Source organism: Eptesicus fuscus, chromosome 12 (assembly GCF_027574615.1).
Source record: "Eptesicus fuscus isolate TK198812 chromosome 12, DD_ASM_mEF_20220401, whole genome shotgun sequence".
NCBI lineage: Eukaryota > Metazoa > Chordata > Mammalia > Chiroptera > Vespertilionidae > Eptesicus > Eptesicus fuscus.
This window is the reverse complement of record NC_072484.1, coordinates 495,022-517,632: the sequence shown is the minus strand read 5'-3', so window position 1 is coordinate 517,632 and position 22,611 is coordinate 495,022. Positions and strand designations below refer to the sequence as shown.

The following is a 22,611-nucleotide window of genomic DNA, read 5'->3' as shown; positions in this document are numbered from 1 at the left end:
GCAGACCCGTCTGGACGCTCCCTCCGCGAGCCTGGGGACCGCCCTCTGCCCTGCGCCTGCAGCCAGTGTCTGCCCTGGCACTCAGGACCTGGAGGCTTTGCAGGGGCTCTCAGCACGGCCACGTTACAGGTCAGATGTAACCACACTTAGAGTGAGCGCACAGCGCACACTCCACAGCGTGGCCGCCGCCTCAGGAGGAGGGCCCCTGCCTCCAGAGCAAGTCAGAGGGAGGGCATGCATGGCACCCTTGTCAGACAGACACAAAGTACGAAACATGTTTTTATTTTAGATCAAAGTACCGAGCAGATCCTTGCAAAACAACATACAAAGTAGAACTCAGATGCTTGTCCCCCAAGCTGCCCCTGAGCACCAGTGAGAAAACCAAGCCTACCGATCGCTTTCCCCAACCAGAGCACAGGCCAGCATGCCCCACCAGGCAGGGGCCGGGTGGCAGGTATGGTGACCCCTCCCCAGCAGCTAGGGCCCCTGGAGGATGGTGGATCCCTCCCAGCACCCTTGCGGCTGGGCGTTAACCTGAGCTGCCACTTTGTGTGTATGGCTCTGAAGTGAACTCTCCCCGGCCTGGTCTGAGACCAGCGAAGGGGCTGGAACGGGGGGAGGGGTGTGTGACTCTGACAAAGGCTCCCGGGGCCAGATGAGGCTTCATTAGTAAACGGAGCTGATGCAGACAGGGACGCTGGGCCTGCCCACACTGCCCACCTAACAGGACTCATGACTCAATCAAGATGCACTTAAGAAAAACTGCAGACACAAACAAGAAAGTAAACATGAAGAAATCAGCAGACCCTTGAAAAGAGCAAACAAAACAGAGAAAACAAAGACAGCCTCAGGAACTCCACGTGGGCGAGGCCACTGAGGTAGGGTCTGGGGCACTGGATGGATGGATGGATGGACAGACAGACGGAGCCCAGTTCCCTTCAAAGCATGAGGAGGGCCTCTCCATGATGGGACCCCAGAAAAGCATCCTCAGCAAATCCCTGATGCTCAAGGGGCTCAGGCCGTCCTTGGGGACCTGCGCACGGCCCTGCCCGTCTACCTGATGACTCCAAGTGCGGGCCACGGACAGCCCTCCAGTGAGCATCTGAGCGTCCACCTTGAACCTGCGCTGGCCCTGGCTGTGCCCAATGGCGGTTTCCCCACACACCCTAGAGCAACAGGCACAGCACCTCCAGGTGGGGGTCCCGGGGCTGAGGTCATGGTGGCCCCATCAGCATGTTAAACACAAGGCAACTGGAAGGTGCACCCCACCCTCCCGTCTTGCTCTGTTTATGCCTTCACCCCCAGGACCCAAGTGGCAGGACCTCCAGCCCTCGGTCACCTTCACGCAGGCGGTCCCTACAGCCATCTGTACACACTCTGGAATCCAGAGCAGATTCCGAAGCCTAGGCACTCGGCATGGTTTGGGTTGAAAAAGCTATAAATCAGACTCTTCCTAGAAGCCCACTAAACAGTTCACAGGAACACGCAGGGTGTGTGTGGGGCAGCCCTGAGCGCCAAGCATCTGCAGGCAGGCGGGCAGGGGCAGGGAAGCTCGTGCTGCTGGGCCCCTGAGCCCCTCTGCTCATGCAGTTGCCCCCAAGTCTGCACCCTAGACCCCAGGAGCCGGAGCCCCCAGACCTGAGCCCTGTGTCAACCTGACACACCGCCCACACCTGTTCCGGAGACGGGAGAGCAGAGTGCCCACCGCACTAAACCTACAGAAAACTGTGGGAAGATATCAAATCCATAGGATCCATGGCTTTCCACCCTTGGGGACAGTCCCCAAGGCCTGTGCTAGTGGTGTGCCCAGCCATGCAGCACAGCAGGTCCAGCAGGTCCACCCTCAGTGCTGCCTGCTGTTCCGGCTGCAGCGAGGCCTGCACGTCCTCTCGTCTGGCTCCTGGTTGGGCCCAACGTGTAAACAGTATTAATAAGCAAAAGATGGAAAAATATATTTCCCAAGAAAATGGGGAAGTGCAGAACTCAAAGCCCAGCGGACGTCACAGGTTGCTGTCACCTTCTGCCCCTTTCTCCTCTTGATCCATTTTGATGTTTCCTCTCTTTGGTTCAGCAGCCCCGTGTGACACACTGTGGCCTGAGGAGAGGGGCCAGTCCCGTGCCCACCAGAGGCCTCACCCTCTACCAGTGACTACTTGTGCTCGTGGCCCTCAGCCATGGCGGCCACCTCGATGGTGGCTGTGTGCTCCTCGGGCCCCGGGGCAGCCATGGTGCTCTCCACGGCCCCTGTGGGCACTGTCACAATGGTGCTGCCCCCGGGCGACACCTGGGCCACATTCTGCAGGGCGGGGCCCAGGCCCGGCAGGGTGAGCAGCTGCAGGGGGCTGACCACCTTGACCACAGTGCTGCCGTCCTGCATGGCGGCCGTACTCAGGACCGTGAGGCTGGATGCGTCCGGGTGGATCTCCACCGTGCCAGGGAAGGAGGTGCCTGACGAGGCCAGTACTGTGTAGCCCCCAAGCAGCGGCGAAGCAGGAGAGCTGGTGGGAGCCGCCTGGGGGCAGCCCTTGCCCAGCACAGGAGAAGGTAGGGTAGACATCACTTTGCCGATTGGCACGCTAGTCAGCTGGGAGACGGGCACGCCGGGGCTGAGGGCAATCTGGGCAGACTGGGTGAGTACTTGCGAGGCGATGGCAGCAGGCCCGGATGTGGCCCTCGCGAGACGGGGCCGCTTTATGGGGGGTGGCAGGGACACGGGCGTTAACGTCATGAGCACGTTGCTGAGGTGCTGGGACTTGTGCTTCAGTTCCTTGGCCCGTCGGCGGTGCTCGTCACACTGTTGCTCCAGGGCTGCAGGGACAGGACAGAGCGTCACTGCGGGGATGTGGGGACGGGGACAGGCACCACCGTCGGGGACAGGGAGTGTCAGACCACACACAGCCTGCCCCTCCGAGCTGCCACACATTCCAGTCCACCTACATTGTGCATGGAGAGCTGCTCTCGTGATATTAGGTATAAACTAGGTCAAAGCAGCACATGTAGCCAGCCAGCTCAACGTACACATCTGCATACTCACACATGCATCCATTCACACGCATGCGCGCACGCACACACATGCACACCCCACACGTCCAGACACCGAGGGGTGCTGGGAAAGACGGGCACAGCTGGCACAGACTGGGCTCAGGGTCACGGTCTGTCTTTTCACATCTCTGCCGTCTCCTCTTGTGAACAGCCACGCAGTGAGTCACAAGCTCCACGGTTTGAGCCTCAATGCCCCTGCTGACAATGCCAAGTGCCCTCTTGTCCTCGCGGACTTCGGGCCCCACACCAGGGATGTAGGCACCCACGCACCGGCCAGGTCGCGGGCATACTGCTCCCGCGAGCGGTCCATCTGGCACTTGTGGCTGGCCAGCACCTTCTTCACCAGGTCCAGCATGCCGAAGTTCTGCACAATGTTGTTGAGCAGCACGGCATCTGAGGGTGAGACGGGCGCAGTGAGGACGGCCAGCCGACAGGACACAGTGGAGGCCCCTTCCACCAACAGAAGCTGGGCCTCAGCAGGCACATCCTGAGTCAAGGAGGGGCCTGGAGGAGCAGGACTAGCTGCCCACCCCCTGCAGGGGCTTCTGGGCTCAGCTCAGAGCTGTCAGGAGCAGGCTACCCCCACTCCAGCCTGAGCGAGCCAACCACCGGCCCTGCTCTGCAGGAAGGGCCCCGCGGGCAGCGCCCTCACCTTGGAGCTGCAGAGGGTCCTGCACCCGCTGCTGCAGGCCTTTCATGGTCTCCACCATCTCCTGGTGGAACTCCTGTATGACCTCCTCCAGCAGGCCTGCATCCTTGAGCCCTCGCCAGAAGGCAAATGTGTCATCTGTGAGGGAAGGAGAGGCTCAAACAGCAGGAAGTCCTGCCCCAGCCCATGGGAGGATACAGCTCTGGGGTCAGCGGTGTTGCCCTTCCGAGCTGGGCAACAGCTCAGAGCTGTCAGGCCAGTGGGCCGGCCCAGCAGGAGACACAGCCTCCAAACATGCATGCTGTCCACAGGCACAGCTCCCTGTTCTGTCCCGTCCTCCATGGGGCCCCGCCCCAGGCCCCCCACAGAAGCCTACAGGAAGGACCCTGTACCTCCGATGGTCGTGGTCCAGTCACCGGAGTCCTCGCAGGTCTCTATGGTGATGGTAGCAGGAGACCCATTCACTGCAACCAGGACAGAAGCAGATGAGCCCACCTGCCTCGCTGCGAAGCGGCCTTCATGCCGACTCACAAAGCTGACACACACATGCCCTGGCGCAGAGGCCCCACTGCCTCGCACTTGAACTGTCCTTTTCACTGTCTCATCGCAGGCACCTCAGACACACACAGAGCAGAGAACCGACAGGACCTCGTCAGCCACAACCCAGTCCAATCCCTCAACACGGGCTCCAAGGGTCAGCGAGCCTGGGCTGCACAGCGGGGTCCTGCCACTCGCTCGGCTGGGTCAGTGCCCGATTCCTCCCCTCCCGTCTGCTTCACCGACCCCAGCACGTATCTCAGTGTCTCTCCATGTGCCGTTTCCAGTCAAAAGAGGTGAAGTTCTGGGAGACACGAGCTGCCACTAGGGCCTGCTGCACACGATCATGAAAAAAGGGGCATCTGGCCATTGCGGCTGCTTTTGATAAAGACCTGGCTTCACAGAGACCTGGCTTAAAAACAAGCTGGCGGCTGGCTCATGTTCGCACTAGCTTTTCAACCTGCCACATCCACACCCAGCAAAGACATGGTGCAGGGAATGCCACACGCTTGGAGCAAACCTGCTCCTCGGTCAGGCTGACAGGTCCCCGAGCTGCACAGGAGACTCAGGCTGGGGAGCCACTGCATGGGTTAAGTGTAAGTAAAGCAGCAGACAGCCCTGTCTGGACCGTGAAGGGACGAGAGTTCAAAGAGCTAAATCCTGACCGGATGCGCCTGTGCCAACACAGTGGGCACTAACCGGCACACTCGGAGACTGGTCCTTCCTCAGAGATCAGTCACCCCATGCTGACCCCAGGTCACTCTATTGTCATAAAAGCTATGGGCCCAACAGGAGTGGGACATGCGTTTGGATGTGTCCCCTGGGGGGGGGATCTCTGTGGTGGCCCAGCCCCTCCACACTGTCTGGCGGCAGCACCTGGTACTCACATAGACCGCCAGCAGCTCTGTCAGGACTCGGGGCGTGTTTGGATGACGACAGCACCTCACGGCCGCCCAGCCTCCCTCTCCTCCCTCCAGTACAGGCCACGCTCCCTCAAATATCCACCATCTGGTCAGCAAAAAGGACAGTCCCTGGCCACATGCAGTGCCCAGACTGACACCGTGCAGTGATAGTGTAGAGACAATGCAAGTGCCATCACGGGAAACACCCACAAAATTATCACCAGGCAATCCGAAGGGGGAGCTCAGGACCTGGTTCCACTCTTAGATTTCAAAAAATCTATATTCACAAAGTTGGAATGAATTCAGGGGTATTTCTACCCCTATGCGTGAGCGCCACACACATCAACCTGAGTGCGTCACAAAGACGCCAGAGCCCGGGCCAAGAAGGCACACACAGCCGAGCGCCAAGTGCTGCAGGAGTGCAGGCCCCCGGGTGCAGGGGCAGGGGCAGCTGTGGGGGCGAGGAGCACCCTGCAGGTCAGAGCTGCAGGTGGGCCCTGGACATCAGCTTCATCACTCTGTATGTGCTCCTACGTAGGAGTTTCTATGTTTTATAACAAAAGTGGCTTAAAAAGAAAAAGTGCTTGGATCGTCCCTGCCAATGAAATATCAGTTCAGACTTCTGCAGTGAGGGAGGAGGTGGCCACTGACCACGGGGCCCAGGGGCCCAGTTGCCCGAGCTGAGGGGCACATCTGCTCATCCAGCTCCGTGGCCAGCAGCAGAGGGGCTGGGTGACACCGAGCAGGCATGGCACATACCATCAGCCGTGGCGGGTGTGAGCGGGAGGTACTCGGCCGATGTGGGGCTACTCAAGGACACGCGGGCTCCCGAGAGGTCGATCTTGGTGCTGCGGCAGGTGTTGGAGCAGACCTTGTCGTGCTGGTAGAAGTCCAGCTCCCCAGAGTCCATGATCTTCCTGTGCAGGAGACAAGCTCCCCATGTGTGCCCGCGCATGGCCAGGCCACCTGCGCAAATGACTGGACCCAAACATATTGCTCAACCCCCCACTAGGGCGACCTCAGGTCCCAGGAGGGGTAACCCAGGCCACATCAGGAGGCCAAAGGAGGCTCCCTGACAGGCCTGTCCAATAGCCTAGCACCGTGGTCGGCAAACTGCGGCTCGCGAGCCACATGCGGCTCTTTGGCCCCTTGAGTGTGGCTCTTCCACAAAATACCACAGCCTGAGCGAGTCTATTTTGAAGTGGCGTTAGAAGAAGTTTAAGTTTAAAAAATTTGGCTCTCAAAAGAAATTTCAGTCGTTGTACTGTTGATATTTGGCTCTGTTGACTAAAGAGTTTGCCGACCACTGGGCTAGCACAAAGCTCTGGGTCCGTGAGTGGACTCACTGCAGCCAGGCATGTGGCCCTGACCAGTGCTGGTGCCCTGGGGGAACAGTGAGGCCGCAGGAGAGCAGGCCCACGGTGCACAAAGGTGCTTTCGGTGGCACAGGCTGGCAGGGAGGCGAGTAAGAATCTGCCAGGAGGAGCCTCATGCCTCCGAGTTCCCGCTGCAAAGTCGAGCTGCGTGTCAGACGCTTCACAGGGCCTCCTGCCTCCCTTTCCGTGGGCACCGTGTTTGCACCGACCTTCCTTCAGTGAAACGGGCCATCGCCTTCCCACAGCTCCGACACCCGGACACTTTATAGAAAACCAGGGACACCTGGATGGGCTTAGGGAGGACTGTGAGCACCATGGGCCTGCCTGCTTGAGGGCAGGACACATGACAGCCGCTGGGTCCCTGGCCTTGAATATCTGCCTCTCTAAGGCTAGACTGCAGTTCACAAGGAGTGGCCAGGGTCATGGTCAGGGCTCCACGTGAGGGCCACAGGCGCTCTTGCAGCACCGTGTGTGGCCAAGGACAGCAAGAACCACCCTCTGGGGAACAGGCATGAAGGACAGAAGCCCCGTCAGCAGCAAAGTAACCCAATCTAGCTACGCCAGACACGGCGAGACTTGTCTCTGGACGGACATGCTACGGGGGCCATGGGGCGCGTGGGGCAGAGGGCAGGGACAGACCAGCAGGGGTGCTCCTCCCAATCAGGAGGAGTTGTGACACCAAAACAGGAACTACTGATGCGTGAGAACCAGGGGGCAATATTCCTGAGGCTGTGAATGTGAAGGCTCGAGTCAGAACGGGTCAGAAGGCCGTTGGCCACAGGCCCCACCCCGGGGCACCTGTGGAGCAGACCCGGGCGAGAACCCCATGCAGAAGAGAGAGCCTGAGCCAGGCTGCCGTGGCCCCAGGGTTTCCGATTGGCCGCCAGTGTGGAGAGCCGGGAGCTGCCAGGGGCTCACACTCCTAATTAGTGCCCGAGGGAAGGGCGTCTCTGAGGACAGAGGGCACTCCTTACCAAGGGCAGGCGCAGCCCAGCATACCCGCTCCTCATCACAGGGCGGCCACGGTCCAGACCAAGACCCTCTGCAAACTCGCAGGCACCAAGGGCCAAGTAGACTGACCCGCAGCCGCCAAACACAGACACAGTCTGGACAGGCAGACCCAGAGCCAGAGGACAGTGTCTGGACGACTGGCAGGGGAACACGCACCACAGGTTCAAGACGGGGCTCTTGACACGCACTCCCAGGTCTGAGGACGCCACCCACCCGTGACCTGGGTACTCTGCATGCGCAGCGGGAAAGCTGGCTAAGAGATGAGCCAGCGCTGATCGGATGTGCAGATGCTGTCACACCCACGGGGCCTCCAGGTAAGCACCGGCGGAGCTCCGAACGAGACGACAAGACCACGGAGGCCCACCTGAGCATGATGCCATTCATCCGGATGGCCCTCTTCCAGTCCTTCAGGGTGGACTTGCCGGCCAGGTGCACAAACTCCTTAGGGCTGATGACATGCTCATCATACTGCAGAGGGAACACAGCAGAGCCGTCAGGATGGCACCTCCCACCACCCGCGCTCCCGCCTGACCTTTCCGAGCCCAGCACGGCCCAGGGAAGGGATGCAGGATGGAGGCAGAGCATCGGCACAGAGGAGCCGCAGGCCCACTCAATCAGGCACAGGACTCAGCCAGCAGCAACCCTGGCTTGGGGAAAGAACAATCGGGTGAAACAAGGTGTGGCCCTCCTGCCTGCACAGGCCTGGCTTCCTGCTGTCTGCCCAGGAAGTGAGTGGCACTCTCTCACTCTAGACAGGACCCAGGACATCTCACACATAAATTATCCCATAATTAACTTATACCTCTATTATGTCAAAATAACACAGGACACAATGGATAGGGGAGCTGCGAACATCCCCTGTGGCCGCCCCATCCCACCTCTCATCCCGTCCCCAGTGACACACACCCGTCCATGTTGAAGCCAGGTGTGTCCTCCCTGAGCACAGGCGCTGGGCCCGGGAGCCCCACCGTGGCTGGGGTTCAGACGGCCCAAGAACACAAAATACCTACTCAGTCTTGTTAAACGAGCAATCATGGCAACCAACGAACACAGATAAAACTGCATTTACTAGGACTTAGAAAACAAGATGGGAGGGTCAGCGGGTCTCGGCAGAGGCAGAAAAGAAAGTTCCAACCGTGGCCTGGACAGCCCACTGGACCCAGGCCAGGGCCTCCCCTTCACTGGGGGCTCCCTGCTATCGGCATCAGGTCAAGCTCAGGTTACCCAGCCGCCTCCTCTGTCTCCATCAGACGTAGGTCGGTCATGGCAAGTGAGGCCACCCTACATTCCTAAGCAGGTCCCCTTTCTCTCACTGAGTCCAGGGAGAGTCGGCCCACCCTCACCTGGTCGGGGACACAGACACAGCCCATGCAGGCAGAGTCCTACTCAAGCCCCTGCCAGCCGGCCATGCATTTGATCCTGTTAGAATCTGCCTAAGACATGTTATCGATGTTGCAGCGTCTGTCACCCTGCGATTTACCACAATTTCCGCTCCTTTACTCTCCACGCCTCCCTTCGCCTAAAGCTCCTGACGGATCATCTGCCTGAGTCGCTTGGCCCCTCGACCCTGAGCTGGAACAGCAGCCTGGGAACAATCGTCTGACTTGTGTTTGTTCTTCTTCCTTAAGTGGATGCAGCGCTCACATTCGTCCGTGCTCGGTACTGGAAGCCGGGCGCCGTGTTTCTGACCACAAGTACCCGCAGGAGCGTCACTCTCGCTTACATCACGGAGCCCAGGAGAAGCCTGTTTCCTTCCACTTTCTGCTTGAGGTCAGCTTCCCAGTGAGGACTCGCTTCACATCCGCTTCCTGACAACAAGGTTCTCCACAGAACCACGCACCACGCTCAGGAAATTGCCATGCATGTGTGACCTCACCCAAGGCAGCAAGCAGCCTTCACCAAGTGTCCCAGTGCCGGCCGCTAGAGCCACTTCCTCTGCGATGCAGGCCCCGGCCCAGACTGGGCTGTGCCTGGCTGGCAGTCTCCTCCCCTTGGACTGGAGCGGCACCTGGCATCCCATCCTCGCCATCTTCGCAGCGTGTAGGTCACTGTGTTGTAGCCTGTCCCTCAGTCCTGCCCGCCCCGCCGCCAGCTCCCTGTGCGGGTGCTGCTGTCCCTCTGCCATCGCTGCCTCGTCAACGACGGTATCTGACGCAAAGCTGTCACCAACCACTCCCGCTCCATCACCCCTAGTGCTGTTGGTTTTCTAATGCGAGAGGTTTCCTGCTCACTATCGATTTGACATAAATGACATGACATACTCGGCAACCAAAAGGCTCGCAGGTTCTATTTTACTGGAGTTACAATCAGACTGTCGCAAATCATGCTGCCATTCACTTGTCCCACGGAGCGGTGGGCAGTCCCTGAGCTGACACCCAGAGCTTTATTCACACAGGCTGGGACCCGAGCCTCCTGGACTAGGACACCCTCCCTCCATCCTGGACATGCTCAGACCCGCTGTGCTCTCTGTGCGGCGCTCAGAGCCGCCTTCGAGGCCCCTGGTCCCCTTCCCCTCTCCTGCGGCTTGCTTTCCAGATGCCTGTGTAGCCACTGCCCTCCCATGGCAAGTAGCTCTCCCTATGCTCTTTCCTGTGCCCTCAGCGAGTCCTGCTGCCCTTGAGAGCCATTCCTCCTCTGCTACCCTCACACACGGACTGCTCCCTCCTGAACTACCTCCACAAGCTCACGGCCTTGGAGCAGGGCGCTCACACTCACTCCTGGCCTCTCCACAGCTGTCCTGGGAGGACCCCGCCCTTGCAGCTGGCACCCAGAATCCTCACCTGCACACACTTCACATTGATGCCGGGGCACACGAACTTCCTCCAGATCAGGTTGGCTCTGCTGTCCCCACAGGTGATGGGGTACAAGATCTCAGCCTCCAGGTTCTCCCCCTCTTCAGTCATCTTCACTTCTCATGAGGTGTGAGGACAGGGAAAGGGTAAGACACAAAGTCAGTCACAACCTCTCCCAACGCACTTCCTGCCAAAACACGTAACTACTAGCCCAGACACCAGAAATCAGGATCCAGAAGGGGCTAGGGACAGGGCAGGGTGAGCAGGGGCACCTTCTCAGTCCCAAGTTACAGTTTCAAGTTAACTCACACAATCAATTCAATGACATTAAGCAACAGTTAACTACATTAAACAATAGTTAACTACAGTAATACTAGCATAAGTGCATTAAACTATGTTCAATTGAAGAACCACTTGAAGACATAAAATCAAACTCTACTTGGGATAATTCCAGAGAAACATATTCATCATGTTCCGAGTTCTAAGGCCCTTAACGTTACGTGTTATAAAGAATGTTCACTACCACTCAGGATAATTCTAAGCAGAGCTTCGCCCACAGCCGCAGTCCAGACACAGCCAGGCCACCCCGGAAGGCCCTGCGGCCTGGCTTCCACTGGGGCCCAGGCTCGGCTCTGGCCCGGAAGCCTGTCCTCTTGGGAAAACGGTCCCACCAGCCGCGGCAGGCACCTACCTAACACGGCTTCCTTGAGCTGTGAGGACGCTGTGAAGGCGGCTGCAGCGGCCGCAGCCGCGTTCTCGGTCTCCATGTTGTCCTCACTCAGGTCGCCTCTGGAAGAGGAAGGGGAGACATTAGCAAGCCCCAAGGACAGTGTGCGTCTCTGCTGCTGCTCTGTGGCACTTCCTAGTTTAGTCCAGAAGTCCAGTGGCCATGCAGGTCAGGGGACCTTCACTGATGGTCACCAAACTACAGCCCCCAGCAGGTGTTCCTCCGAGTGGGCGGTTTTGCTCACAGCTGTGTCTCAGGTACCTGAAATGCTCCTGGCACATGAAACGAATTTGTGGAGCTCACCAGCACTTTGGCAGGAATTCTATACCCCCATATCTTTAAAAAATCTTTTATTCCTGCCCTAACTGGTTTGGCTCAGTGGATAGAGCATCGGCCTGCGGACTCAAGGGTCCCAGGTTCGATTCTGGCCGAGGGCATGTACCTTGGTTGCGGGCACATCCCCAGTAGGGAGTGTGCAGTAGGCAGCTGATCGATGTTTCTCTCTCATTGATGTTTCTAACTCTCTATCCCTCTCCCTTCCTCTCTGTAAAAAAAAAAAATTAATAAAATATATTTAAAAATAAAATTTTTATTCCTATTATAATGATTTCTCATGGGTATAGAAACTATCCAAAAATATAATATTTTAGAAAGAAAGGTCAGATCTGCAGAGACTCCATCACTGTGCACCACCGAGCAGGTATTTACCCCAGGCCTGCACCTGGGTCATGGTGGACCTGGGGTGTACAAGGATCCTAGGAAGGTGAGGGTGTTGTGAGCGACAAGAGGACCAGCATCAAGGCAGCAGCAGAGAAATCCAGGCCCCAGGAGGGAGGCCGCCCAGGAAACGGGTGCTGAGCGCACTGGCTAAGGGACCTAGGGATATGCTGCCGGCCCTGGGGCAGTCCTGAGGGCAGCACCACTGGGGGTGCAGGAAGAGGGGCAGCAGATGCAAAGGCTCTCGGAGGGCAGGTTGTGGGGGGGCCAGGTAGGGAGTCAGGAAGGAAGGGAGGGGGAACAGCAAGCTGTGGGGACCATGGGCAGTGCTCAGGGAATCCCTACAAGGCCCAACCACCTGCCCCGGATTTCTGGGTTCACTGGCACCTGCCCGTCCCACCCCTCACCCCAGGGTCAAACTTGCACCATGGCCTGTGCCCTGCCTTTATCCTCCTGACATGGGATCCTACCTGCTCCCTCCCCACAGGCCTGCACTGGCTGACTTCAGAGCTGCCCTGAGAGTGGGGGCTGGGGAGGCCTGGAAGGGCCGGGGATACTGCCCTGCCATGTCCCCCTCTCCATTTGCCCAAAGCTTTACCTCACCTCCACCCAGGTCAGAAATGAGCTGACCGGAGGGCACACTTGGGATCTGGTCTTTGGGACCCATTGGAAGTGCCAACTACATAAGGAAGAACACTGAGTAAGGCCACACCTGACGAGTCATGGACTCAGAGGGGCAGCTGTCCTTTCAGGCCAGAACTCTGGAAGGCAGGGGTGTGGGCAGAACAGGAAAATAGGCTCCTTCCACACAGGAGAGCCAGGGCGGTCCCAGGGAGGAAGTGAGCCAAGAGTGGGACAGGAAGCAGCATTGCAAGAGGGCCCACATTTAAGGAGCAGAGCCAGGTCCCTGTCACAGGCCACCTACAGGGAAACACCAAGACGAAAGGGTATCCGGGAGGCAGACACAGGAGCAGAGGTCTCCTGCCCACAACCCCTCTGCCCTCGGCCTCCCACACAACTTGGGGACGAATCCCTCCCCACCCCCCGCGGCACTAAACATTCACTTTACTAAAACAAATGTAAATCAGAGCTGCTGTCGGGACTACAAACGCTCCTTTCAGCCCAGCAGGTGTGACTCAGTAGTTGAGCGTCAACCTATGAACCAGGGGGTCATGGTTTGATTCCCATCAGGGCACATGCCCAGGTTGCGGGTTCGATCCCTAGTGTGGAGTGTGCAGGGGGCAGTCGATGGATGATTCTCACTCATCACTGATGTTTCTATCCCTCTCCCTTCCTCTATGAAATCAATAAAAATGTATATTTTTTAAAAACAACACTACTTTCTTCTCATGTCACCATGGCAAAGCAGTGGGTGGAGGCAGCCTGGGTTGGTTGTCACAAGGAAGGAACACTCCCAAGTTCCAGCCAGGAAAGGAATCTGTGCCACAAAGTCACTAGCTCGCTTCCACTCCCCAACTTCTTCCTAAACGTGGGGCAAGAGTAAGTCTCAACTTCCCACTCGTAGAACATAAAACATTTCAGACAAAGAGAAGAAACATCTCCAGGGCCCTTGGCTGCCTCCTACCTCAGTGCCCTCCGGGCCCTATGACTCGGGGGTACACAGCCAGACCCCATGAGGTTCTGCAGCTTCTCACCCGCTGCTGGAACCTTTCTCCATGAGGACACCAGCAAGTGTCCCTGAGGATGAGAGCCCCAAGCAGCGCGCTGAGAGCCTCCTTCGCCAGCGCCCCAGACACTGAAGGGAGTGCATGCCAGACCACCCAGCAGGACCAGGTGCACAGGCCCCAGCCAGAGTGCCTGCCTGGCCAGCCCATGCCCCTAGCAAGTGGCAAACACAAGTTCAATGCACTGAGTTCTGTGGTGGGTATGCAGCAGTGTCAGTGACACAGAAACTATCCGGAAGTGGTGCTGCCACCACATTCTGGGGAAGACAGCAATGGGGCAGCCAGAGCAGGAGCAGCAGGCTACACAGGGGCTGTACCAGGCAGTGGAGGAACCACTGGCAACAATGTAGCCAGTCCCTGAAAAGAGTGAAACTCGCAACAGGACTTGTGGTGGAGAAGGAAGGTGCGCACAGCTCTGGGGAGTGCAGATGCCAATGCAAGAGGGAGCTGCCCACCCTGTGGTTGCAGAGATGACAGGAAACACACGGTCACATGGTTTTGTCTCCCACTTCCCACCTGGCAAAAGGTTTTCAAAGTAGAAATGGCCTCAGGATAAAGATCAAATTAGGATGTGGCTGGACAACCCTCAGGTGTTCAGGCCAGGCCTGGCCAGACAAAGGACTCCTATGAGTCCTCAGGGCATGGTTTCCAAGCAGTGGGGGGGCGAGGGGGGCGCTCAAACACCGCTGGAACCAAGATGCAGATCCTAAACCAGCACAAAACCAAACCAGAAAAGCGCAGCAGTGAATGGATCTCATCTGTGCGCCTGCAGGACTCAGGCCCAGCTGGGACAGGAACTGAAGGAACCCAGGCAACCTGGACAAGGAGACCCTCCTGTCCCAGCCCCGCTCCCAAATAGCAGGTGTCTGCCTCTGGGACAGGGAGGGGGCATGCTGTTGTGGACTAAACTGTGTCCCCAAATTCACATGTCAAAGCCTAATCCCAGTGTGACTGTATCTGCAGATTTGGTCTTCAGCAGGAAATTAAGGTCAAATGCGGTCAGAAGGACAGGCCCCAATCTGAGAGGACTGTAGTGCTCAAACCAGAGGAAGAGACTGTCTCTACCAGGTGAGGCCACACGAGCAGGGAAAGTCCTCCCCAGACACCGACCCTGCAGACCTTGATCCTGGCCTTGTGGCCCCCGGGACACAGAAGTGACGTCCCCGGTGAGCCACCCTGTCCACAGTGCTTTGTTATGGTAGTCAAGCTCATCAGGACACGTCTTCTGGGCACTGGGATGCTGAAGAGAGGGCTCAGTGAGTGCCCCACACGCTGGGGCACAGCTGGGAAGTCGCCAGTGTGGGGCTGGACATTCCCCATCAGGCCACGTGCCTGGGTGGGGTGGTGCGAAGACTGGGCTCAGTCGGACCCAAGCATCCCATGAGGTGCCTGTGGTGAGGGCTCCTCCCAGCACCCAGCACAGCCGGAGGAGGCAGCGTGGTCTTTCCCACCGAAGGTCACTTCTGCCCACTGTGTTCATCAAGAGCCATCTCCAATCCACGGGAAGGGGCTTGGGTGCCACCTCTGAGCAGGGCATGGCAGGTCGCTGCAGAGCAAGTGTGCGGAGACACCAGGGAAGCCCGCCCATAGCGGCGCACCGACAGCTACCAGAGGTTCAGGTGGGAAACCCACAGGCGCAGTCACACGCGCCATCAGTGCAGCTAGAACCCAGCAGAGTTGGCTGCCTCACTGTGTGCGCAAGGATGGAGAACCAGCCCAGCCCCGAGAGGAGCGTGCGGCGGGCGCGAGGGCGAGGGAGGCCAGCACCCCGCGCAGCAGCTGCACACAGACTGCAAAGCGGCGACAACCCAGTGTCCTGTGTGCACTACAGCGCCCGGGCTCGGCCCTGGTCTAGAACCTTCCTCCAAACATCCTGTTAGACAGGGGCAAGGCCAAAGCTTGACCTTGTGGTCAGTGACAGCTGAGGTCAGTCTGAACGGGACACACTCAGGACACAGCCAAGATGACCCACAGGGAGCCGGCCTACTCCAGCCCCTCGAAGGCGACAGGTGGGACTCGGCGAAAGGAAGCCAGCAGTCAGCTCACACGCCAGCTTCTTTGCCAACTAGTATTCTATGTGGACAGAAGGACAGCCTATACACCCATCTATTGTAAGAGATGGGGAAGAAAACGCTGTTACCCTGAGGAATATCAGGAAATTACTGGCTCTTGATTTGGAAACAACAGTTCCCAATTGTCTCTCTTATCAAGAGGTGTGTTCAGAAATGAGCCATATGACCGGGTGATGCAGAGTCCAGGGCAGGGATAGAGCATTATCACTGTCCGGGCTAATGTGATGTCCCCATTTGTCCTGCCCACTCTGCACTGACATGGACTCCAGTCTGGATCAGAACGACGATGACAAAGGGGAACTCCAAAGGCCTCACTCTGTGCCAGATGCCGCCATCCCACGCCCCCAGGCACAGGCCTGTCCTTACCCGTGGGCAGCCAGGTTGGTTGTCACCAGCACGGTCTTGACCTCCTCCATGCCACTGCCGTCCACCGCGGTGTCGGGTGTCGTCACCACCACCACCTCCTCCATGTGCACACTGACATCCGGGGTCGCCATGGCTCCGCCGAAGAGGACACCCAGGACTGAGACGTCACTCTGCCAGGACCCCAAGTCCTAGAGGAAACAACAGGCAGGGCACAGGGTCACAGAAGGTCCGCATGTCTGCACAATACAGCTCACTGTCGCTGACGAGTCACTCTCAGTCCCAGCACACACTTTCTGACACAAATGACAACAGGAAAAGGGCGATCCCGGGCTGCCGTCTGGTGAGGATGGACTGGCACAACTGCCTGTCCTGGCCGCTGTGAGGGCTGAGGTCCCTGAGCAGAGCGATTGAACAGGCAGGCACCTGGGCCTGATGATGCAGTCACAGCACATGTGGGAGAGGAGGCCAGGATCCCAGCAGACTCCCAGCAGGTAAGTCTCTGGTTGTTACCTATCCCGCCACCATGTCCCGGCCACAGCCAGAGCTCTGCCTAGAAAGCAGTTGCAAACAGGTCCTAGGCTGGGGAAACGGAGGGAAACCCACACAACTACCTGCAAAAGAGCCTGGAAGTTTCCTATAAAATAGGTGTGCTCCTCCTCCCACAAGACCAACAACCTCCAGACACAACGGCCAAAATAACTGTGAGGTGGGACTAACACAGATCCACACACCCAGCTTGTGACAACAGGACTCACAACAGACACAGGGAGGGGACCAGCCTATACACCCATCAACAGCTGTCCTCACCCAAATTTCAAAAACAGAGCACTAAGTGATGTGAACAACAAAAGGTACTTCACAGAGAACTGCTGGAGTTTAGACACCATCTTCATCTTCCCAGCCCCTGGAGGAGCCAAAGACCATGCCCAGTTCTTGGCACCAAGCTTGGGTTCCACTAGTGAAAACTGAGCACCAACTAATTTAGAGGTAAGATATGAAAAAGTATTTTTGAAATAGCATTCTTGGGCATAAATCCTATCTAATAAAAGAGTAATATGCAAATTGACCATCACTCCAACACACAAGATGGCTTCCCCCATGTTGTCAAAGATGGCTGCCCCCATGTGGACACAAGATGGCCACCACAAGATGGCCAGAAGAGGAGGGCAGTTGGGAGGGACCAGGCCTGCAAGGGAGGGCAGTTGTGGGTGATCAGGCCAGCTGGGGAGGGCAGTTGGGAGGGACCAGGCCTGCAAGGGAGGGCAGTTGGGGCAATCAAACCTGCAGGGGAGGGCAGTTAGGAGTGACCAGGCTGGCAGAGGAGGGAAGTTGGGTCAACCGGGCCTGCAGGGAAGGGCAGTTGGGGGGACCCATGCCTGCAGGGGAGAGCAGTTGTGTGGACCAGACCTACAGGAGAGGGAAGTTGGGGGGGACCAGGCCTGCAGGGGAGGGCGGTTAAGGGCAATCAGGCTGGCAGGGGAGCAGTTAGGGGGTGATCAGGCTGGCAGGCAGAAGCGGTTAGTGGCAATCAGGAAGGCAGACAGGCGAGCAGTTGGGAGCCAGCAGTCCTGGATTGTGAGAGGGATTGTCCGACTGCCCGTTTAGCCCAGACAGTGATAATGCTCTATCCCGGTGGGATCGGGCCTAAACGGGCAGTCGGACAATCCCTCGAGGGGTCCCAGATTGGAGAGGGTGCAGGCTGGGCTGGGGGACACCCCCACCCCATGCACAAATTTCGTGCACCGGGCCTCTAGTCCTATCTAATAATAGACAAATATGCAAATTGACCATACCTCCAACACACCCACAAGCCACGCCCACCATAAAATCAGAGCGAGCATGCAAATTAACCCAAACAAAGATGGCTACAGCCACAGAGAGAAAGGTTTCCTAGGTAACAGAGGAAGCCAAGCTTTCCGCCTGCCCTTGCCAGGCCTAAGCCTCCACTCAAGCTACAAAGTTTCAATTATAGAAGGTAAACAAATTTAAACAGAATGGCGGCAGAACGGAGCTTGAGAGAGCAGGCCAGGGTTGCCGCCGGCAACAGGGGAAGCAAAGCTTTCCGCACACCCTGGCAGGGCCCACCCGCTTAAGGCAACAAAGTTTCAATTATAACCCCAACACAAATGGCTGCCGGCCTCGGAGGGAGCCCCAGGCTTGGCTCCGCTCCAGGCTACAAAGTTTCAATTGTAGAAGGAAAATAAATTCCAGATACCAGGGCCTCCGCTTGGGTTGCCAGGGGGCGTGGCCGGCCTGCAAACCACCACAGGCCCCTCACTCAGGCCGCCCCACACCCCAAGGGAACCCCCACCCTGATCCGGGACACCCTTCAGGGCAAACCAGCTGGCCCCCACCCCTGTACCAGGCCTCTATCCTATCTAATAAAAGAGTAATATACAGATTGATCATCACTGCAACACACAATATAGCTGCCCCCATGTGGTCAAAGATCCTGCCCCCATGTGGACACAAGATGGCCACCACAGATGGCCAGCAGGAGAGGGCAGTTGGGAGGCACCCTGCCTGCAAGGGAGGGCAGTAGAGAAGGACCAGGCCTGCAAGGGAGGGCAGTCGAGAGGGACCAGGCCTGCAAGGGAGGGCAGTTGGAGGTGATCAACCCTGCAGGAGAGGGCAGTTAGGGGTGACCAGGCCAGAAGAGGAGGGAAGTTGGGGGCAAACAGGCTGGCAGCAGAGTGGTTAGGGGGTGATCAGGCTGGCAGGCAGAAGTGGTTAGGGGCAATCAGGAAGGCAGGCAGGCAAGCAGTTGGGAGCCAGCTGTCCTGGATTGTGAGAGGGATGGCCGACTGCCCGTTTAGGCCCGATCCCACAGGGATCCCACAGGGATCGGGCCTAAACGGGCAGTCGGACATCCCTCAAGTGGTCCCATATTAGAGAGGGAACAGGCTGGGCTGAGGGACAACCCCCCTCCGTGCACGAATTTCGTGCACTGGGCCTCTAGTATAAATATAAAAGCCTAAGCAACCAACCGAACAACTGGTTGACAGGTCGCTATGATGTGCACTGACCACCAGGGGGCAGACGCTCAATGCAGGAGCTGCCTCCTGGTGGTCAGTGCGCTCCCACAATGGGAGCACCACTCAGCTGACCGATGGGCACCAGATGCCAGGCTCACGGCTGGCAAGCGCAACTGCAGCAGCGTGAGCCTCTCCCGCCTCGGGCGCTACTTGGGCGGCAGCAGCGGCAGAGGAGGCAGGCGCAGCAGAGCCGGGATGAGTGAGAGTGGCGCGGCACCTGGCCTGGGCTCAGGCTCCTCTCCGGCTGCCTGTCGCTTGGCACACTACTACATCTCCCAAGGGGTCCCAGATTGCCAGAGAGCACAGGCCAGGCTGAGGGACCCCAGCAGTGCATGAATCCATGCACGGAGCCTCTAGTATAAAAATAAGACAAAAATGTTAGTTCCTAAGATTAAGATCTGGCTTTCCAAGTCTTCTATAAAATTACAAACATTTGAGAAAGGGGGTCTACAGGAAGGAATCTCACAGGGTGATCTCACCTCAAACCCCTAACTGGTCATGCCCCAGGCCTATAACTCCTTTAGTAAAATGTCTTTGCCTGGATGCAGCCCTGTCCATTGTTTCTGTGCATCTAGGTTCTCACACCTTTGAATTGCCCCCTTGCAGACCTCTCCCTTTAAAGCCTGAGCACATAATCTTGACTCTCCTGTAATCCAATCCAGGCCTGCCTTTCTCCCTTCCTTCCATTCCCTCCTTTATTCCAAATGCACAAAAGAAACTGCAGACTGTAGCTCTGAGAAGCATTTTTCTGTCTGTCGAGATCTTGCTTCCAGGCATTTCCTCTATTTGATTCTGACAAATTATTATAAAAATCCTCTGCCAGTCTGGCAGTTCTTATGTGGACACTTTCGTGAAAACACCACTAGAGATACGGCAGAGGTCACACACCAGGAACAGCATGGTTTCTTTGATCCTTTCGGTGTTCCAAATTTTTAATTAGTTGCCAAATTTTTCAAAGTTTACAAAGTTCACATTTTAAATTTAATTTCCAGCTTCTCTTGGAAAATGTTGGAGTCCCTGGAGGTGGTCCCCCTCGTTCTGCCTTTCCCAGAGAATCTGGGCTTCTAGTCCAGTCGGGGTGGGCTCAGATGAACCAGCTCTGGTCTCAACCACACTCTCGCCACACCCAGCCAGGATCCCACCCAGCCAAGCTGAGCTATGCACCTACATGTGCAGCCCCCAATTCATAAGAATTTGTTTGTGGCTCTGAAAAAACATTTGAGCAGCCACCCTTCCCAGTTCAGACATGAAATGGCTTATTATTTTAAGGCCTAGGTTTGAATACCTATACATGTAAAAAGCCAGCGACCATAGACCATAACGCCGAAACGACCGGAATGACCAGTGGCTATGACACCCACTGTGGCCAGCGAACCAGCCAGTCAGGGGATGGGGCCGGCCAGCCAACCTCCCACGGCCCCTCCCCCTGGCCAGCCTGCCCCTAGACTCTCACACCCAGACCAAGGGCGGGGCCAGCCAGCCAAACACCCTTCCCCCCCTACCCCTGATCGCACCCCCCACCCCAATAGGGGGCGGGGCCGGCCAGCCAACCTCCCACAGCCCCTCCCCCTGCCAGGTCCCACCCCAGATCAGCCGCCCCACCCCAATCAGGGGCAGGGCCAGCCAGCCAACCACCCATGGCCTCTCCCCAAGGCTGCTGCTCCCCCTACCCCATTCAGGGGCGGGGCCAATTGCCCACAACCCCAATCAGGGGCGGGGCCCTCCAGCCAATTGCCTGCAGCCCCAGGCGGCCCAACCCCGATCCACCCTATTGGGGCCAGGCCGGCCAGACCCCACCCGTGCACGAATTCGTGCACTGGGCATCTAGTAGTTTTATAAGTATTCTAAATTCACAGAAACCACTGCATGTTTGTACATAGATATGCAAATTCCTCCCCCGCCCAGTGTCTCTCCTTACAATTTTTAAGACACTTCCCATGAAGAAATAATTTCTGGACAGTCCGCTTAATTTGTTGTATTTGGGGTTTATTTAATCATTTGACTTTACCCTTAATAAGACTGACATCGTCTTGTGCACTGTTGATGGGAATGTAATCTGGTACAACCACATGATCCAGCCATCCCACTTCTCAATATTCTTCTGAAGAAAATGAAATCAGACCTCCAAGATACCTGCATCACTGAGATACCTGCACCCACATTCACTGCAGATTTATTCATAGTAGCCAACGTATGGAAGCAGCCGAAATGTCATTCAGTGGTGAGGGGATAAAAATGTGGTCCAGCCATACAATGACATATGTTAGCCTTAAAAAAGGAAATGCGGCCATCTGTGACAGCATGGATGACCTGGGGACATTATGCTAAGTGAAGGAAGCCAGACACAGAAGGACAAATACATGACTCTACTCACATGAGGATCTAAAACAGTCCAACTCACAGCAGCGGAGTGGAATGCTGATGAGGATGTGATATCAGTCTACAGTTTCAGTTGTTCGAGTAAATCCTAGAGACCTACAGTGTAGCATGGTCTATGCTTACCAACACTGCATCACATACTTGAAAGCTTGCTAAGGGGGTAGAACTTACAAGTGTTTTTATCACAAATTAATAAGAGGGTGAGCGGAAACTTTTGGAGGTGATGGACACGACTGGTTTCCAGATGTATACTTATCTCCAAATGCAAGTTGTATACAATTATGTACAGCTTTTTATATGTCCAAAAAAAGAGAAAAAGACTGATGGAATTCAAACTTGTATTTGAAGTGTTAGCAAAGAAACAACTGGTTCAAGGGAAAAGAAACAGAACTGGTTCAACCAACTAAAAGTTAACCAAGTACCGGCAGGGCATTACCAGGAATGGGCCCATGTGGATTCAGCTCCCACCCTGGGCCGCACAGGCAAGGTTCCCAACGGGGGGACGTGGGGATTTGGCTCCCACCAGGCCCGCATGGAAACACGGGTCCTACCGAGGGGGCCGCGTGGACACGGCTCCCACCCGGGGGAAGGGTCCCGCGTGGACATGGCTCCCACCCGGGGGAAGGGTCCCGCGTGGACATGGCTAGCACCCGGATCCGGGACCGGGCCCGGGCCCCCGCCGCCCGCCGCCTTCCCGCAAGATGGAGGTCGACGCCGCCGCCGACGCCGCCTGACGCGGGCCCGTGACGCCCGTGACGCCCGCCGCGCGCCACCGCCCCTCCCCCGCTCCCCTCCCCCCGCCGTAACGTCCTGACGCTCCGCAGGGACCCCTGACTGGACGGCGGCGCGCGGCAGAGCGAGAGGCCTCGCCGCGGGGGGCGGGGGGCGCTTACCTGGGCCGCGGCCGGGCCTCTGCGGGCGCCGCCGGGCGGGCGGACGGCGGTGACGGCGGCGGGGGCAGTGGGGGAGGCCGCGGGCTCCGCTCCTTGTTGGGGATTCGGCGGCGGCGGCGGCAGCCCGGGAGCGCGCTTTCTAGTGACGCAGGCGGCGGGGCCGCGCACGTACGGACTAGGGCGGGCCGGGAGATTTATTTGGCGTTCGGCGGGGAGACGGGCGAGGCCCAGAAATAAGGCCCGGTGGGGCTCGACGCGCGTGCGCGGTGGCACTTTGCTGGACGGCTTGCCCCGGGTCCCGCCCCCGCCCCCGCCCGCCGGCACACCTACTGAGCGCCCGCACACCTGCCCGGCTCCGACAAACCACCTCCGTGGGTACGAGCCGAGAAAGAATTCGTAGGGAGTCTGTTTAAGGACAGAGGGAGCGA

The 22,611-nt window shown here is 57.6% G+C and overlaps 1 protein-coding gene across 3 annotated transcripts; it reads right to left on the bottom strand.

The window, feature by feature from the left end:
* Positions 1–261: 261 nt before the first annotated feature.
* On the bottom strand, positions 262–22,313 carry GMEB2 (glucocorticoid modulatory element binding protein 2). Of its 3 annotated transcripts, none has more exons than XM_054724077.1 (10): positions 22,184–22,313; positions 15,877–16,064; positions 11,001–11,098; positions 10,298–10,428; positions 7,882–7,985; positions 5,890–6,047; positions 4,084–4,155; positions 3,695–3,829; positions 3,313–3,435; positions 262–2,808 (listed from the first exon to the last, which is right to left on the bottom strand). In XM_054724077.1, exons 2-10 carry the CDS (start codon positions 16,005–16,007, stop codon positions 2,150–2,152), a joined length of 1,611 nt encoding a protein of 536 aa, XP_054580052.1. In that variant the 5' UTR covers positions 16,008–16,064; positions 22,184–22,313; the 3' UTR covers positions 262–2,149. The 3 variants fall into 3 exon arrangements, with proteins under 3 accessions (XP_054580052.1, XP_054580053.1, XP_054580054.1); XM_054724078.1 differs by having other exon boundaries at positions 10,298–10,425; XM_054724079.1 differs by lacking the exons at positions 15,877–16,064; positions 22,184–22,313 and having other exon boundaries at positions 10,298–10,420; positions 11,001–11,040.
* Between the last annotated feature and the right edge of the window lie 298 nt (positions 22,314–22,611).

Coding starts and splice junctions, on each gene's coding strand:
- GMEB2 (XM_054724077.1), bottom strand. CDS start 16,007: ATGGCGACCCCGGATGTCAGTGTGCACATGGAGGAGGTGGTGGTGGTG. Junction 6,048..7,881: donor ATGAATGGCATCATGCTCAG/GTGGGCCTCCGT, acceptor TCTCCTGCACAG/GAAGATCATGGACTCTGGGG. Junction 3,830..4,083: donor CTGGACCACGACCATCGGAG/GTACAGGGTCCT, acceptor CTTCCCTCACAG/ATGACACATTTGCCTTCTGG.